Here is an 18,739-nt window from a genome sequence, read left to right on the forward strand (position 1 = left end):
TCCTTCATCAGGTGAGACTCACCTGACTCACATGATGAAGGAGCAGTGCTCCGAAAGCTCGTGATTCCAAATAGACCTGTTGGACTTTAACCTGGTGTTGTGAGACTTCTTACTGTGCCCACCCCAGTCCAACGCCAGCATCTCCACATCATGGCTCCTCAAGGTGAAGATTTGGTGGGATTTAAGAAGTAAGTACATAACACTAGCCCTGAAACCATGTGCCAGCCTGAGGAGCCTCCATGATTGGGCCCCATCCTTCCGACAGCCCGACCCACAATGTGGTTGACCTTTATTACCAGGCTCTGATTCAGTCACATGCTTGTCCATTACTGTGCCTGTCAGTGAGAGATCGCCATCCAACTGAAAGCTGTCAATCAGGCTGGCTTTCCAGGCATTCCTTTGATGACTGAGGGCATTAAAACTCCACAGATTTGGGAGAGAATCTCACTCTTGTCAGTTTGGGAGATTGAAAGATTTAAGGAAATATTTACAATTGCCGGCCACCTCCATGGAGCGTGTAGCTGATCCACATCCCAGTCCGTTACTGGGAAAGTCCCCCTATATGGTAGGAATGCGTCAGGGGGACATTCTGACATGGCTTCCTGGACTCCTGCCTCCAGCCGAGTCTCCATGACGTGTGAAAATCCTGCCCTTGGATTGTAAATCTCTGGATCCACTTCTTCTAGTCAGGTGAAAATGTTTATTGTTTCTATTTATAAATTGTAGGTCATGTTGGCTGAGTTAAAAGGTACAGATGAAGTCTACGCGGTGAAGGTGCTAAAGAAAGATGTCATTCTCCAAGACGATGACGTAGACTGTACAATGACTGAGAAGAGGATACTGGCATTAGCAAGAAAGCACCCTTACCTGACCCAACTATTCTGCTGTTTCCAGACAAAGGTGAGTGTTTCCCGACCAACGCTGCATTCACCACACTATGTACAGATGGAATTGCAACTATATTCTGAAAACCATGTGCAATATGATTGTGTGAGGAGTATTTTCAATGTAAAGGAAAGTATTGTGTAACAGATCCAAGGAACAACTCGATGGTTGAACCAACATTGCTGCTTCTGTGGGCACATGGACCATTCAACTCAGGAGAACCCTAGGTTTTATCTCAGGGAACTGTGCCACATCAGCTGGTTCCAACTAAGGTAGCTTTAAGGGTCTTGCCAGTGCCCCTGGGTTCAGGATGGAGAAATCATTTCAGCTTTTTGCTTGTGATCATTATCTCCTATCCATTGTCCCCATGTGTGTGGGCACTGGGCGAGGACAGGGTCTGGCTTGATTGTAATATCCATGTTGTGTACTGACCTGCCATAACTCAATGCTTCCACATGAATAGTGAGCGCTAGCACTGGAGGGCACCCAGGGAACTAAACCCCAACAAGGAGTTAACGTGCTCAGGAGCCAAGTGAGGGGGAGGAAATTGAGAGGAAAACATTTAAACTTGATTGAAGATAATCTGGTTTCTAATCTGCTCTCAAACTCCCACTGTTACCAGTTTCACCTGCTGCTATACAGATCTATCAAGATACTATCTATTGCAATCTCACTAGTGCCATTCACTAAGTTCAGTGAAAAACCTCCCAGCTGCCATCTGGAGTTCTGATACAAAACGTTTGAGAATTTCTGATCCTCTTGGAGATCTATTTTCATTTTGTTTTCAGAATATCATTTGTTATATTGAAGGCAGATATGTGTTTTCCTTCATGTCATTTTAAGGCAATACACCCTTAAGTGTCAACTCAGCGAGATAACGGCTTCAGTTTTTTTGGATGGTATATGGTTTCTGACGGAACTGGCATGTTGCCTTTGTTACATACCCCAGTCTGTTTCAGAGATGGGTAAAGTCTACAGGTGAGCAGGAGTTCAAAGCCACAGCAACAAATTCCCTGGAACCCTTCACAACCTCCCCACTCTGACACAGGTCCCCAACCACAACCACCCATAAGGTCTTTTTGTACAATCCAACACGACCAATGACCGCACCATCAGTCGACTCTTGATCATCAGCGAAGTGATGGAAGAGGTTGTCGGCTGTACTATCAAGCAGCACTTACACAGTAAAAACCTGCTACGGTTGCTCAGTTTTGACTGAGCAAAAGCCATTCGACTCCTAACCTCATTACAGCTTTGGTCCAAACATGGACGAAAGAGCTGAACTCAAGAGGAGAGGTGAGAGTGACTGCCCTTGACATCAAGGCAGCATTTGACCCAGTGTGGCATCAAGGAGCCCTAGCGAAACTGGAATCAAGGGGAAAACTCTGCACTAGTTGGAATCATATTTAGCACAAAGGAAGATGGTTGTGGTTCTTGACGACCAATCATCTCAGTCCCAGGATACTGTTGCAGGAGTTCCTCACGGTAGAGTCTTCAGCTGAATCATCTTAATCTGCTTCGCCAATGGCTTTCCCTCCATCTTAAGGTCAGAGGTGGGGATGTTTGCTGATGATTGCACAATGTTCAGCTCCATTCGTGACTCCTCAGATAGTGAAGCTGTCCATGGTCATATGCAGCAAGACCTGGACAACATTCAGGCATGGGCTGATAAGTGGCAAATACCATTTGCACCGCACAGTGCCAGGCACTGACCATCTCCAACAAGAGAGGATCTAACCATCGCCTGTTGCCATTCAATAGCATTACCATCACTGAATCTCCCACTGTCAACATCCTGGGGGTAGCCATTTATCAGAAATGAACTGGACTAGCCATATAAACACTGTGGTTACAAGAGCAGGTCAGAGGCTGGGAATTCTGCAGCTCCCTTTCTGACTCCCCAAAGCCTATCCGCCATCCATAAGTCAGGAGTGTGATGGAATGCTCTCCACTTATCTGGATGAGTGCCTCTTCAACAACACTCAAGAAGCTTGGCATCATCTAGGACAAAGCAGCCCGCTTGATGGCACCCCATCCACAAGCCAAAACATTCACTCCCTCCCCCAGCAACACACAGTGGCAGCAGTGTTTACCATCGACAAGATGCACCGTAGCAACTCACTGAGGCTACACTTGACAGCATCTTCCAAACCCTCGACCTCTGCCACCGAGAAGAACAAGGGCAGCAGATGCAGCGAACACCACCACATCTAAGTTCCCATCCATGCCACACACCATCCTGACTTGGAATTCGATCGACATTCCTGCACTGTCGCTGAGTGAAAATCCTGGATTCCCTGCCTAACAGCACCTACAGTAAGAAGTTTAACAACACCAGGTTAAAGTCCAACAGGTTTATTTGGTAGCAAAAGCCACACAAGCTTTCGAGGCTCTGAGCCCCTTCTTCAGGTGAGTGGGAATTCTGTTCACAAACAGAACTTATAAGACACAGACTCAATTTACATGAATAATGGTTGGAATGCGAATACTTACAACTAATCCAGTCTTTAAGAAACAAAACAATGGGAGTGGGGAGAGCATCAAGACAGGCTAAAAAGATGTGTATTGTCTCCAGACAAGACAGCCAGTGAAACTCTGCAGGTCCACGCAACTGTGGGCCTCAACCGGGATATTGGGTTTATGTCACACTATTTCACATAAATATTTCTGCTTTTTTCCTCCTGAGTCTTTATCATGCGATCCTAGAATCAGAATTTATGTCACACTATTTGTAACTCCCACAGTTGCGTGGACCTGCAGAGTTTCACTGGCTGTCTTGTCTGGAGACAATACACATCTTTTTAGCCTGTCTTGATGCTCTCCCCACTCCCATTGTTTTGTTTCTTAAAGACTGGATTAGTTGTAAGTATTCGCATTCCAACCATTATTCATGTAAATTGAGTCTGTGTCTTATAAGTTCTGTTTGTGAACAGAATTCCCACTCACCTGAAGAAGGGGCTCAGAGCCTCGAAAGCTTGTGTGGCTTTTGCTACCAAATAAACCTGTTGGACTTTAACCTGGTGTTGTTAAACTTCTTACTGTGTTTACCCCAGTCCAACGCCGGCATCTCCACATCATAACAGCACCTACACCATATGGACTGCAGCAGTTCAAGAAGGCGGCTCATCACCATCTTCTCAAGGGCAATTAGGGATGGGCACCAAATGCTGGCCTAGCCAGCGACACCCACATCAGGTGAAAGGATTTTTAAAATGTGTGTATTGGGAGGGGACAAACTATGGCCATTATGTATTATATAAGCTGCTTATGGTAGACTTAAAATAGTGGGCAATTCTACTGCTAATTGCTTGACTCAGATCAGATTACTCGTTTTTTAGGCTCGCAGTTCTTTTTCCAAGTTCTTGAAGTACAGATTCGCATTGCTGCATTATTTTCACGGTAACAGTAGCCCTCCCATATCTCACCCAAATGGATCTTAAATCTCACACTCTCCGCAGCCTTTCATGTTCTGTGCCCAAGCTAAGGAGGAGCAGTACATTGGAATGGAGATGTAAAGGGAGCAGTGGAAGACTGATACAGAGTTGCATATCATTTCTTTATGCATTTGTAAACTGGATTGAAGTGTAAAAATCTTTTTTTTAAATTTGGGCAGCACGGTGGCACTGCTGCCTCACAGCGCCAGGGACCCGGGTTCAATTCCAGCCTTGGGTGACTGTGTGGAGTTTGTACATTCTCCCCATGTCTACATGGATTTCCTCCGGATGCTCCGGTTTCCTCCCACACTCCAAAGATGCGTGGGTTAGGTTGATTGGCCATGCTAAATTGGCCCTTAGTGTCAGGGGGATTAACATGGTAAATAAGTGGGTTGCAGGGATAGGGCCTGGGTGGGGTTGTTGTCGGTGCAGGCTCGATGGGCCTAATGGCCTCTCTCTGCACTGCAGGGATTCTATCAGTATTTCTATAGGAACTGTGAACATAGCAAAGGAAGGCAGTTTACGAATGATAGTCAGAGGGATGGCAGATCTTTACTGGAGTGCGGATGGACTGGTTTTGATCGTATTCTGAGCAGGAAATGGCAAGGGTGTGGTACAGCAGTTTACGAGAAGCCATATTAAGTGAGTTATTGGCACACGGCAGGCTAGTCTCGGATCTCCCACTGCAACAACATGATTCAGTTAATCTGTTTCATCCTGCCCATGCAGCAGATGGTTCTCTTTGTCTGTTCACAACGCTGGCTCTCCTCATCACCTGGCAATAATATGAAGGAAGGCAGTAACTACCACAGATATTAATACCCTTTCAGGGCTGTGCTGCAAACCCTCAGCTCCGCAACTCCCAACCAAGTACCGGAAGTGGAATTGTTGTTTAGAGCCACCTAATGACTGCTCAGGGACATCTCTGGTTGAGTCATAACAGTTTTTGTATCTGACCTGTGCCAGCATTTATTGAGTCACCAGCCAGATTCTGCAGGGGATTTCCCACATTCCTAACATGTGGAACGTTGTTCCTCATTAAAGGGGAATGTTGGAGGTTTGCAGGATGTCGGCATAGCGAGTGCTGCCTGGGAAGAGGGTCACCATATCACTGTAACATTACGGAAATGATCTGATTTGATTTGATTTATTATTGTCACCTGTATTAGTATACAGTGAAAATTATTGTTTCTTGCGCGCTATACAGACAAAGCATACCGTACATAGAGAAGGAAACGAGAGAGTGCAGAAGGTAGTGCTACAGTCATAGCTAGGGTATAGAGAAAGATCAACTTAATTGCAAGGTAGGTCCATTCAAAAGTCTGATGGCAACAGGGAAGAAGCTGTTCTTGAGTCGGTTGGTGCGTGACCTCAGATTTTTGTATCTTTTTCCCAATGGAAGAAGGTGGAAGAGAGAATGAAAAATGAGAGAATGAGAAATGAAACTTCCTACAGTTCACAAAGATGTGAACCTTGCTGGCAAGAGTCTGGGTACCACAGGTGCACAGTTGATGGCACCTGACACCTTTTACATTCATGTTGGCTGCTGTGGCCCATGGGGATTGAGATTAATTTATTAGTACAATTATGACCTGCTATATATGGTAACACACGACAGTTCAGTGTGCACCATATAAGTTTACAGTAATAGCCTGAAATAACCCCAATGAAAATTGGCCACATTAATGTAATGTTATTAAGAGGGCGCCATCAGTGCTAAAGCACTGGTTAGGTGATATAATTGCATTTTTTTGTACAATTAATTAACACATGAATGCTTTATTCACATAAAGTGACCCCCTCAGATTCTACAGTACTCTTAACGTGTTTCTTCTACATAACTTAACCTTGCATTAATGACGAGCAGCACATTGTAATGGGCAGTTGCGACAGTTCCTCATTGTGATTGTGTGCAAGTTGTTTGAATATAGTTTGCTCTTTTGTTAAGTAGTTCCATTGTCCAGGCGAGCGAAGGAACCTCGACCTCGAGCCTGGGTATCCAAAGCTAGAGTTAAAAAATTAACTGTGAGTGCTGTTTGACATGTGTTTTACATCATTCCCTGTAGCCCCGGGCAAATTAAATGCTTCAAATATTAAAAAAAACCAGAAACCTCTCAAAAACTGGATCTCTAGATACTGGTTCCTGCCAATATTACTCGGAACACTTCAAGTGACAGCACTAGTTCCACCCCCTGTTTGAACTTTGCTGTAGTTTTCAGTGAATGAGAATTTAATTTAGGTGACCTGCGGAAAAAAACTTCCATTTATCAAAATGGCAAGTAATTATAAAAGACTTTCCCCTTGCACTGGTATTGACCTCTGCAAATGATATATATATATGGATCAGAAGAAAAAGCAAACATTAGGCAGAATATGAGGCTTGACAAACTAAGCAAAGCTGCCAAAAGGATTTGGGGGGGCCAAAGAAATTACTACAGCGCCTTGCACTCTTTCACTTCTGCTCAAATGCTGAAACATTGCAAGTGCACCAAAGAGATAAGATGCAAGAGTTAACAAAGGCAAGATAAAATGTGCAGGAATCAGTGGGCATTATGGACAACAGGTAAGTAGCATAAAATGTGTATGTCTTGCTCAAAAAAACGAACGCTCAACGATCACGAGCTAGGTATAAGTTTATTTATTTGTCACACGTGGGCTTACATTAACACTGCAATGAAGTTACTGTGAAAATCCCCTAGTCGCCACACTCCGGCGTCTGTTCAGGTACACTGAGGGAGAATTTAGCATGGCCAATGCACCTAAACAGCACATCTTTTGGACTGTGGGAGGAAACCAGAGCACCTGGAAGAAACCCACACAGACAGGGGGAAAATGTGCAGGCTCCGCACAGTGACCCAAACTGGGAATCAAACCTGGGTCCGTGGCACTGTGAGGCAGCAGTGCTAACCACTGTGCTGCCCCCTGTGTGGAAAATAAAGCAAGAAAAATGTTCAGTCAACTCCTCTGCTGCAAGTCTTTCTATAATGTTCCTTCAATGTGTACCTAAATAGCTGTGAAGGGTGGGCATATGACGAGCTGCTATAGCGATATAATCATTGGAAATGGTTTGGATTTCTAAATTACATTATTGAACAGATACTTTGGTTTTAAATAAAAGCAAACAGATAGATGATGTGGTGCCAGTGAGCTGAAAGTTCAGGATGGCATGCTATTCTGAGGGAAATCTATCCTGATTCATTTCTCCACGCATTTTTCCCATTTGATTCCTTCAGTCGGAAAATGCACCCAATGGTATCTAATCTGAACCCCAGGGTATAAAGGCCGGAATTCTACGACCTCATCCATGGCTGATTCTCCAGTCCCGCTGCAGTGAATGGGGATGTTGGCTGAGCGCCAAATTCTCCATTCTCGCTGGCAGCAGTGGTGGGGCAAATGACCTCAGAGAATTCTGACCAAAGAGGGAACTAACAAAATCCTGGTTTGTACAAAGCTGAAACTTTTGGGATTTACAATGACAGGTGCGGCACCTGAATTTGCTTCAGATTATTTCCAAGCGCTTCGCTGACAAAACTATCCACTGGTTGAAATATAGAATTTTTCAAAAACAATTTACAATCTTCCACCATTCTATAGGATTGGTTACATGCAATTTTGTACCCAGTCACCTTCCTATGAAAACATTTTCCTTAAGTGCTGACTCGTCAGATTTTAAAAATCTATTCTAAAATGGTTTTTTTTAGAAGTTAAATACAAATTTAGCTTGTGTAGCTGCACCTTTAGAGGTCACAGTCTGAGGATTCAGGGTCGACCATTTAGGATGGAGATGAGGAGACATTTCTTCACCCAAAGAGTGGTGAGCCTGTGGAATTCATTACCACAGGAAGTGGTTGATGCCAAAACATTGAATGTATTCAAGAGGCGGCTGGATATAGCACTTGGGGCGAATGGGATCAAAGGTTACGGGGAGAAAGTAGGATTAGGCTATTGAGTTGGACCATCAGCCATGATCGTGATGAATGGCAGAGCAGGTTCAAAGGGCCAAATGGTCTCCTCCTGTTCCTATCTTCCATGTTTCTATGTTTATATTTTAGTTTCAACATATTATTTTGCATTTTAATAAGTATCTGTACTGCTGCTACACTTGGATACCATTGACACAGTGTGGCAGACTAATGTGGGCCCACAGCAGACAACCATTAGTGAACAACTTTATTTAAAACTCCCCAACAGAGATGGCAGCAGAGAGGCAGTTGTAATATATTGTACTCACTGCCCATTTAAAAGGAAATAACATATACGTTAAAATGCAAAATGATATATGAACATAATTTCCCAGAATGCAGTTTAATTTAAAGTTTTTTTTTATTAGTGCCACAAGTAGGCTTACATTAACACTGCAATGAAGTTACTGTAAAAATCCCCTAGTCGCCACACTCCGGCGCCTGTTCGGGTATAGTGAGGGAGAATTTAGTATGGCCAATACACCTAACCAGCACATCTTTTGGACTGTGGGAGGAAACCGGAGCATCCAGAGGAAACCCACGCAGACACGGGAAGAACATGCAGACTCCGCACAGATAGTTACCCAAATCAGGAACCGAACTTGGGTCCCTGGCGCTGTGAGGCAGCAGTGCTAACCACTGTGCCACCATTGAGTATGACTAAACCAACACCAATAATACCTGAAAACCTAACAGGTTGAGTTGCATTTTGTTTTTACTGTAGTCATAACCAATACATATAAGGACAATACTCCCAGAGTAGTTTTCATGTAAAAAAGGTTACTCCTTAACATCAGTATGTATTTAACAAAAATATCATTTTTATTATGGGCATCAGACTCAAGCATATAAACCTTGTCCTAGGAGTACGTTTACATATAAACCTGTAAAGTGAGTAACCTGTTGTAAACTATGGGGTTATTCCGCAAGAGAACAGAATATTGTGTAGCCTGTGTCAAAGACAAACAGTGAATAACTACCTCGTTTGTCACCAAGAAAAATACTTCTGTAAAGATCCCTTCACAAGCTGTTCACTTCTTTCTGCAGAACCATTTAATGCTGTGTGATATTGGGGTATTAGAGTGCGTTTGATTCTATTCTTACTCGGGAATGTTCTGATATCAACTGTGGACCAATTATCTGACATCAACACCTTTGTCAACCCATAAATTGCAAACCACCTTCTCAAAACTACAGAGCTGACGTTTCGAGTTCAGATGACCCTTTGTCAAAGCCTTTGGCAAAGGGTCATCTGGACTTGAAACGTCAACCCTTTTCTCTCCTTACAGATGCTGCCAGACCTGCTGAGATTTTCCAGCATTTTCTCTTTCGGTTTCAGATTCCAGCATCTGCAGTAATTTGCTTTTATTTTCTCAAAATGTCAATCGTTTTGGAACTTGTGGCATTGGGCAGACACTTTCTATAGCTATCGACCAAAGCAAGATCCCCTTTCCCTTCCACCTCAAAAAAATTGACAAGTACTCATTCCCAATGTTTCCTTGTGTTTGATCATGGGATGAAAGGGACCTTAATCGGATCAGTTTTCACGGGAAATCTTCAAAGAATATCTGTATTTTCTGCGGGCTCACTGATGAGCCATCAAAATCAACACCCATGTCTGTAGCCATGCTGCCTCTAGTGATGGTACTCCCTTCTTTGAACCAAGTATGACCATAAGGGCTTGGGGATCCGGGGGCAATATGAACTCACTACTGTATAAGTATGCGTGGAACTTAGAACACTACATTTGTTTGCTAATGCCTCTTTTTCAATTTGTGAGTATTTTGACTCTGGTGTCATTAAAATTCATGAAGCATGTGCAGCAAGCATCTCCATGCTGTCTTCTATTATATAACACCATACCTAACCCTGTAGGAGGCATCACACCAAGTTCAATTGTTTCTCCATAACTTCAGTATCCATATCTATCATATGCAATTGCGAGGTTTTGCAGACTCCTGAGCTAGATTTAGATCTACCAGGGCCTTGACCTGGTGCATGGCTGCAACCTGAAGCCTCCATGCCATCTCCTCAATTATGCACTGTGCTGACTTATTAAGCTGTATCTGATCATGACATGAATACCAGGGTGGCCAACTCGGAGGGAATAAATTATGGGCCGTTTCACAGGTGTAGGCTGCTGGGACCAAGAATCTAGATGGAGGGAGTCGTGGTGTGAGCTGATGAACCAGAACACGGGTGCCCGCAAGACCGACAAATGTGGAGGGGCCGCCAAGGACCGAGAGCAGGAACGCAGAGGTTGTCGGCAAGACTGGGATGTTGGCTGGAAAGACAGAGAGCAGGAGGTCAGGGGTTGTTGGCAAGATTGGGGCGGCAGTTGCCAGTGAGATTGAGGGGCTGTTGAGACAGGGGAGGGATGGTGGGTTATGAGACCGGTAGCCCTGGACACACGCGCGCACACACACACTAACACACGCACACACACATGCACACAAACACATGCACAAAAACACACACATGCACACATACAAACACACACGCAAAAACACAAATACACACATGCACATACAAAAACACGCACACACACACATGCACACATACACACACACAAAGTAACATGCTCAGCAGCAGGCAGCCATTAAAGTTAAAGTTTATTAGTCACAAGTAAGGTTTACATTAATACTGCAATGAAGTTACTGTGAAATTCCCCTATTATTGGGTAATTTTAATTTTGCTCTCCCAATGGAGAGGGCAGCAGAGAAGCAGCTGTAATATACTACAGGTACATTGCTACCATGTTGGTTTAAACATATCCCAGTTATTCCTTGTGTTTTTAAAATAACCGCTGTCCTGTCAACTGGATTAAACACAAAAGGATTGGTTGGCATTGCAAGGTTAAAACACAATATAGTTGATTTGATGATGTAATAAGCCACAGGAACAAAGCTCAAGTGATTTGTGAATTTCTTTTGGTTTCCAAGCTTGTTGCAACCTCTACCTCACCCCAACACCACTGTTATTTCAATCTGCCATGGTTAAGATGCTATTAAGTCTGCCACAGGTCATGGAGTTTGCTGTTTTCCATCAATCTCCTCTGTGAGAGGTTGTTAGCAGTTGTTCTGCTATGTGACAGAATAACAGAGTGCAATGACAGTTATGATAAAAGGTTTTCAGGAAGCAAACACATTGCACGTATCTCATTTTAACTCAGCTTAGTTCTGAGTAGCCCCTTCTAGTCAGACTCCCATTCGTCCCACCTCCTCAGCCATACCGTTAGTCATCATTTAAACACAGATATGGATTTTCCAGCCACGCCCTCCCCGAAACCGGAAAATTCCGCCCGAGGTCAACGGGCCTTTCCATGGTCCGCCCCTCGCCCGCTATGATTCCCGTGGTGGGCGGAATGGGAAGATTCGCCCCCAATCAGTATTTTTATATAGCAAACTGCTGGGCGGCACGGTGGCACAGTGGTTAGCACTGCTGCCTCACAGTGCCAGGGACCCAGGTTCTATTCCGGCCTCGGGTCACTATCTGTGTGGAGTTTGCATGTTCTCCCTGTGTCTGAATGGGTTTGCTCCAGTTTCCTCCCACAGTCCAAAGATGTGCGGGTTAGGTGGATCGGCCATGCAAAATTGACCCTTAGTGTCAGGGGATTAGCAGGGTAAATATGTGGAGTTACGGGAATAGGGTCTGGGTGGGTCTGTGATTGGTGCAGACTCAATGGGCTGAATGGCCCCCTTCTGCACTGTAATGATTCTATGAAACTGATTTTTAAGGTTTCCAATAAGATTCATTTAACAATATTTAAAATTTGACGTCTCTCACACAATCACAGCTCCTGTGAAACAATATTCAGAAAAAAATCTTAAGCAACAGCCAGTCTCTATCAACAGTGGATAACATGGATGCTTCTTATCTCAGCATTTTCCTGAAACACATTTTTCATTCCAGAGATTGGTAGTGAGATTTTGACTGTATGAAAGCGTGACAAGGGTAGCAAGTGCGTGAGACTCAGCAGCTACGAGCAACTTCTGTCAGAAGCAAGGGTCCACATTTATTTGAAGCATCTTTAAACAAGTCTCGTCTCCTTCATTTCTCATGTGGGCGTCTCTAACATTCAACAGCATTTCCTTCAGTTGGTTTCCTTAATCACTAATGAAGATAGCACACCACAGAAGTGTTGCATAGATTTTCTCACATCTATATGGGGAGGTAGCGTCTCTGCGTAATGAGAAGCTCACCGGCAGTCAGGGGTTTTTTTAACCACAGGAATTGAGGGCAAGGCCTGGGAAGGCCCGCCCCCCCCCTACCAAACTCCCTCACACCCATGCCTCAGAGTCACTCTCCATGAATTGTCACCTTCACTCCTCTGCCCACAAGCCATTATGAGAACTCACACCTCCCTGTTTTCTCTCCTTGCAGAGGAGAACACACAACTTACAGAGTCCTAAAGATATACAGCATGGAAACAGGCCCTTCGGTCCAACCTGTCCATGCTGACCAGGTTTCCTAAACTGAACTAGCCCTATTTGTCTGCGTTTGACCCATATTCCTCTAAATCTTTCCCATCCACGTACCTGTCCAAATGTCTTTTAAATGTTGTGATTGGACCCGCCTGTACCACCTCCCCTGGCAGCTCATTCCATACACGCACCACCCTATGTGTGTAAAAGTTGCCCCTCAAGTCCCTTTTAAATCTTTCCTTTACACCTTAAACCTATGCCCTCTAGTTTTGGACTCTCCTACTCTGGGGAAAAGACCTTAGTTATTCACCTTATCTATGCCTGTCATGATTTTATAAACCTTTATAAGGTCACGCCTGATCCTCCTCGGCTCCAGGGAAAAAAGTCCCAAGTCTAACCAGCCTCCCCTTATAATTCAAACCTTCCTGTCCCGGTAGCACCCTTGTAAATCTTACGCTTTCCAGTTTAATAACATCCTTCCTATGGCAGAGCTTGAAGTGGAGAAAGGTACCTGGTTGGGGGAGGCAGCAGGTGGGCTGCCAGCGACAATGCCAGTCACTGGCAATGCAGTCCCACCGAGTCGGCTGAGGAAGCCTAGTACAATGAGGATGCAGATTCTAGCAGTGACCTCCTATGAGGGCCTGAGCCTCCTGAGGCACTGGTGTTCTCACGTGTCGGTAGAGTTGACCCTCTGCCTATAGGCTCTTGCCAGGATGTTGTGGCCCTGTCGTGCTGGGGCACGCCACAGGAAATTTGGTCGCCCAGTCAAAAAATCTATTGCCTTTCGGCGGGACCCTATATTGGGGGTCTTGCTGCATTTTGGTCACAATACCCTCCACCCTGTGGGGCGGGGGGGGGGGGGGGAGGTGGTGGGGGACACACGCCCCAGACCCTCAGCAGAGGCGGAGCTGCATAAGCAGCTTCAGTGCCACTCTGAGTGCTTGTTGAAGTGGAGTGCAGCTGAGGTGCTGATTATTAATCCAGAAGGTCAGCTAATGTTCTGGGGACCTGGGTTCAAATCCTGAGTGAAGTATAATACTTCTTGAAATGAATACATTGGAGCAAGGCCTCACAAAAATGATTCCCGGGCTATGTCTTCACCTTCAAAATAAATGAATTTTGATTGATTATTCCTTATCGGCAATTACAGAAACCAAATGTACAGAATACAGTGCAACACAAATGATACAAGGCATTTATCAAGTCTAGAATTAGGACAAACTGCATCTACAGAAATGATGAGAACGGTTTCAAATAGTTGAGGATTTTTAAGTGTGTGGTCAGTGTAAGTGCCCTGCAAGCAGCTGGCTAATGACAAAGTGTCTGGCCGTGTGATAAAAAATATCTCCACCTATGTTTGAAGATGCTCTAACCACATCAGAGAGTTTTATTGGTATTCCAGCCAACAGTCTTCCCACCATTCAAAAGCTGCTGAATTGGCCATTCATTTCCCAGGTGTTTGTGGAATGTTGAGAGTGCTTTTACCGACGTAACAGATGTGTTCCAAAAGTAATTCCTAAATCATTTTATTAGGCACAGTAGAAATGCTAGTATTTTCATGAATCCAATAATGTGTCATACCACACTGCTGATCATTGCAAATGGAATAATGGTGGCACAGTGGTTAGCACTGCTGTCTCACAGCGCCAGGGACTCAGGTTCAATTCCCAGCTTGGGTCAGTGTCTGTGCTGAATCTGCACGTCCTCCCCGTATCTGCGTAGGTTTCCTCCAGGTGCTCTGGTTTCTTCCCACAGTCTGAAAGACGCACTGGTTAGGTGCATTGGCCATGCTAAATTCTCCCTCAGTGTATCCAAACAGGCGCTGGAGTGACTAGGGGATTTTCATAGTCAATTCAGTTGATACCAGAGATGAGGGGTGTTGATTATGAGGAGAGACTGAGCAGATTGGGTTTGTATTCGTTGGAATTTAGAAGGCTGAGGGGGGATCTTATAGAGACCTATAAGATAATGAAGGGGATGGATAGGGTAGAGATGGAGAGAATCTTTCCACTTAGAAAGGAAACTAGAACTAGAGGGCACAGCCTCAAAATAAAGGGGGGTCAGTTTAGGACAGAGTTGAGGAGGAACTTCTTCTCTGGTGGTGAATCTCTGGAATTCTCTGCCCACTGAAGTGGTGGAGGCTACCTCATTGAATATGTTTAAATCACGGATAGATGGATTCCTGATCGGTATGGGAATTAGGGGTTATGGGGATCAGGCGGGTAGGTGGAGCTGATCCACTTCAGATCAGCCATGATCTTGTTGAATGGAGGGGCAGGCTCGAGGGGCTAGATGGCCTACTCCTGCTCCTATTTCTTATGTTCTTAATTCATTGCAATGTTAATGTAAACCTACTTGTAACACTAATAAATAAACTTATACTCTTGTGCTCTTCAGAACACTTTCCTTTTCAATATTCCCATACAATGTCTGGATTTTCAAATTCTCATCCCTGTTTTCCAATTCCTCCATGATCTTGCCTCTCCCTATCTCTGTCATCTCCTTCAACCCCACAGCTCTCCGAGATATAAACAGTCATCTAATTCTGACCACTTGTACATTTCCAGTTATAACTATTCCATCATTGGCGGCCGTGGCTTCAGGTGAATTGGCTCCAAGCTCTGGCCAACCCTCCCTCCATCCTGAACCCTGCCTGCATTGTATAAGGCACTTCTTTAAAACCTTCCTCTTTGACCAAGATCATCTAACTTAATATCTCCTCATGTGGTAGGGGAGGTGATGGCCTTGTGGTATTATTGCTAGACTAATAATCCAGAAACTCAGCTAATGTTCTGGGGACCTGCAGAAATCATGGAGTGGAAATTGGCATTGAAATTCATAGAATCCCTACAGTGCGGAAGGAGGCCATTCGGCCCATCGAGTCTGCACCGACACCAATCCCACCCAGGCCTTATCCTCATAACCCCATACATTTACCCTGCTAATCCCTCTAACCTACGCATCCTGGGACACTAAGGGGCAATTTAGCATGGCCAATCAACCTAACCCGCACATCTTTGAATGATCAGTTCACCCAGAACACACCAGAAAGTAAAGCAAGGGATTCTATTCTGCAGAGGATTCATTTGCCACTGAGCCGTTGTGCGAAGTGAACACTGTGGACAGCCAAACCTGTTCGAGGAGTCCTTACCGTGGACAAGTGAGGTGTCAACAAATCGGCTTCACCATCAGCAATTAGGATTTAAAATCCACGCACAGGCAATTTTTGAAAGTTGCAAGTGATCATAAAACAATAAAGAGCATTAAATACTAACAGAATCTAAGCCTGAATGATAAGGGGCATATTCTGCTTGTTTTCTTCTGATTGACCGATAGTAGAGTACAGTCGATCATTCGCTATTAAATAATCGATGCCTTACCAATGACACGCTACCCTGTTTGGGATCTATTAAATGCTGCCGTGCCATTTCATTAGTGCTCCAAATGGTGTGCGTGGCTTTAGCCTTCAGTTCAGAAGTGAAGCAGCGTGTCGTCCATATTTGGTGGAAGAGGTTGAACAGGGTGAGGGCTCCCAGACTGAAAATGGTACTGGGTGACTAGTAATACAGCCGTTTGATAGATAAAAGCTAAGAAGATGTCAGCAGTGTAATTGTACGCCGCAGAAACTAATTACGATTTTGGAGTGAGCATTTTTCTTTCCTGCAGCATTTTGCACGTCCCCTGATATGGACTCTGATTACAAGCGGATGCTAATGATGTTCCTTCATTTTTCCAAACATACAGTGTCCTCACACAATGGGTGGAGAATTTCATTCCTGTGTTCCTTTCGGGAGACCTGTATTGTGAAAAGATTTTTTTTCTCTCTCTCTCAGATCTTATCATTCTGTACGTGGTAAAGTTATGTATAAACATCATCAAAAAAAAGAAAAAAACTTTCTCAGCAACATGTTCTGTCGCAAATGAGTGATAACTTTTGTACTCCCAAGTTTAAAATAACATTGATGCATTCAAGGGGACATGACCTGAGACTGAACTTTATAACATTGCTGATAACAGCTACAGACGCCTTTGATAATAGCTACCTGAGCTGTCTGCATTGCTGGTGCAGTTATATATATATTTTATGTCTATGTGGGTGCGTACATACATGTGCGTATATTTTGATATCTATATAGTGGAATCCATCTCTCAACACTTTCCACTTGCTGACCCCAAAAACTGAAAAGGGTTTCATAACAGGGCGGGGATGTCTTTTTCGAAGAAATATTCAAGATTTATGTTATTTCGCAATACATCATTATGACATAGTGACCTCTTGAACTGCGACTGCAGCTTCCTGAGATTCTCACACATTGCTCACTCAGACTGGGCTGGGCAAACACGTGTTCGAGAAGTAATGAGAAAATGAGCGCCCTTGAGGTAATCCAAGGGGAAAAGTGAGTGAGAGTTGACACTGAATTTGGCTTTGTCAGTGGTGTGGCTGGATGGTGCAGGAAAGACACAGGCCGGAACTCTGCCACCTTGTCCGCCCTGGAACCGGAGCGGGCGAGAGTCCGACAATGGAAATCTCCATTGATCTCGGGTGGGAATTTCCAGGCTCGTCCGAGCGAGGCCATGAAATCCCACCCGTAGATCTTATGCACACAGTTCCCCACAGGGGAAGTTTGCGCATCATCTTAACAGCTCTGCTTACGGGAAGCAATGTAACTTTTCTCTGGTGAGGAATCATAGAAATCATAGAAACCCTACAGTACAGAAAGAGGCCATTCGGCCCATCGAGTCTGCACCGACCACAATCCCACCCAGGCCCTACCCCCATATCCCTACATATTTACCCACTAATCCCTCTAACCTACACATCTCAGGACACTAAGGGCAATTTTTAGCATGACCAATCAACCTAACCCGCACATCTTTGGACTGTGGGAGAAAACCGGAGCACCCGGAAGAAACCCATGCAGACACGAGGAGAATGTGCAAACTCCACACAGACAGTGACCCAAGCCGGGAATCGAACCCAGGTCCCTGGAGCTGTGAAGCAGCAGTGCTAACCACTGTGCTATTGTGCTACCGTCCCTGCTGCGTTTTCCAAAATGCCTCTCGCAGGTTTCTTGTCAACCTTTTTGGTAGGAAAACGTTGCTTGACATTGGTTGGTGACTAAGATGTAGAAAATTACTTTGATAGAGGAGATGAATCGATTGATTGATTGATTGATCACTTGCGATCCATTGATTTATTGATCATCTTCATGTAGACAATTTTCTGATTGGTTCACTGGAATCAGTTTCTTTCGTGTAATTTCTGATTGCTTTTATCAGATTTTACCATTCAATACGGCATAGCTGCTGTGTGACTTCCTTGTGGCCTAGCATGCAATGAAATACAAATTAATTCCTATATTTCACTAATACTTACTAATTAATGCACTCATATCTACTGTACCACATTCCATGGGCTGCAACTCACTCTTTGACATATATTGAATAGGGATTATCATAGGATGCCTACAGTGCAGAAGCAGGCCATTTGGCCCATCGGGTTTGCACAAACTCTCCAACAGAGCATCCCACCCTGACCCTGTAATCCCACATATTTACTCCACTAACCTGGATCACGAAGGGGCAATCTAGCATGGCCAATCAACCTAACCTGCACATCTTTGGAGTGTTGGAGGAAACCCACACAGACACGTGAGGAACATGCAAACTCCACCCAAACAGTCACCCAGGGCTGGAATTGAACCCAGGTCCCTGGCGCTGTGAGGCAGCAGTGCTAACCATTGTGCCATGGCCCCACCCACATATCAGCAGGGCAGCCCAGAAACACAGCAGGTCAGTGTTATGTTGTGGTTGTGCTCATGCAATGATTTGAACTATGTTTCCTACATTAGAACACTTCAAAAGTACTCCATTGGCTGCAAAGTGCTTTGGGACTTCCTGAAGTTGTGAAAATTGCTACATAAGAGCAAGTCTTTCTTTCTGTGTATTCATTGAATGGTGAGTTTCTTGTCTCCTCCAGGCCTGACTTAGGAAGCAAAGTACTTTCTATAAAGCAGAGAGGGAAAATCTGAAG

At 44.5% G+C, this 18,739-nt stretch overlaps 1 protein-coding gene across 1 annotated transcript in view; it reads left to right on the forward strand.

The window, feature by feature from the left end:
* Positions 1-18,739, forward strand: part of LOC144504419 (protein kinase C epsilon type) — a 571,367-nt gene that overhangs the window by 395,614 nt on the left and 157,014 nt on the right. Inside the window, exon 10 of the mRNA XM_078229681.1 lies at positions 727-900. Within this exon, the coding sequence (XP_078085807.1) occupies positions 727-900 (174 nt within the window). The remainder of the gene's footprint in view (positions 1-726; positions 901-18,739) is intronic.

Source organism: Mustelus asterias, chromosome 15 (assembly GCF_964213995.1).
Source record: "Mustelus asterias chromosome 15, sMusAst1.hap1.1, whole genome shotgun sequence".
Lineage (NCBI taxonomy): Eukaryota > Metazoa > Chordata > Chondrichthyes > Carcharhiniformes > Triakidae > Mustelus > Mustelus asterias.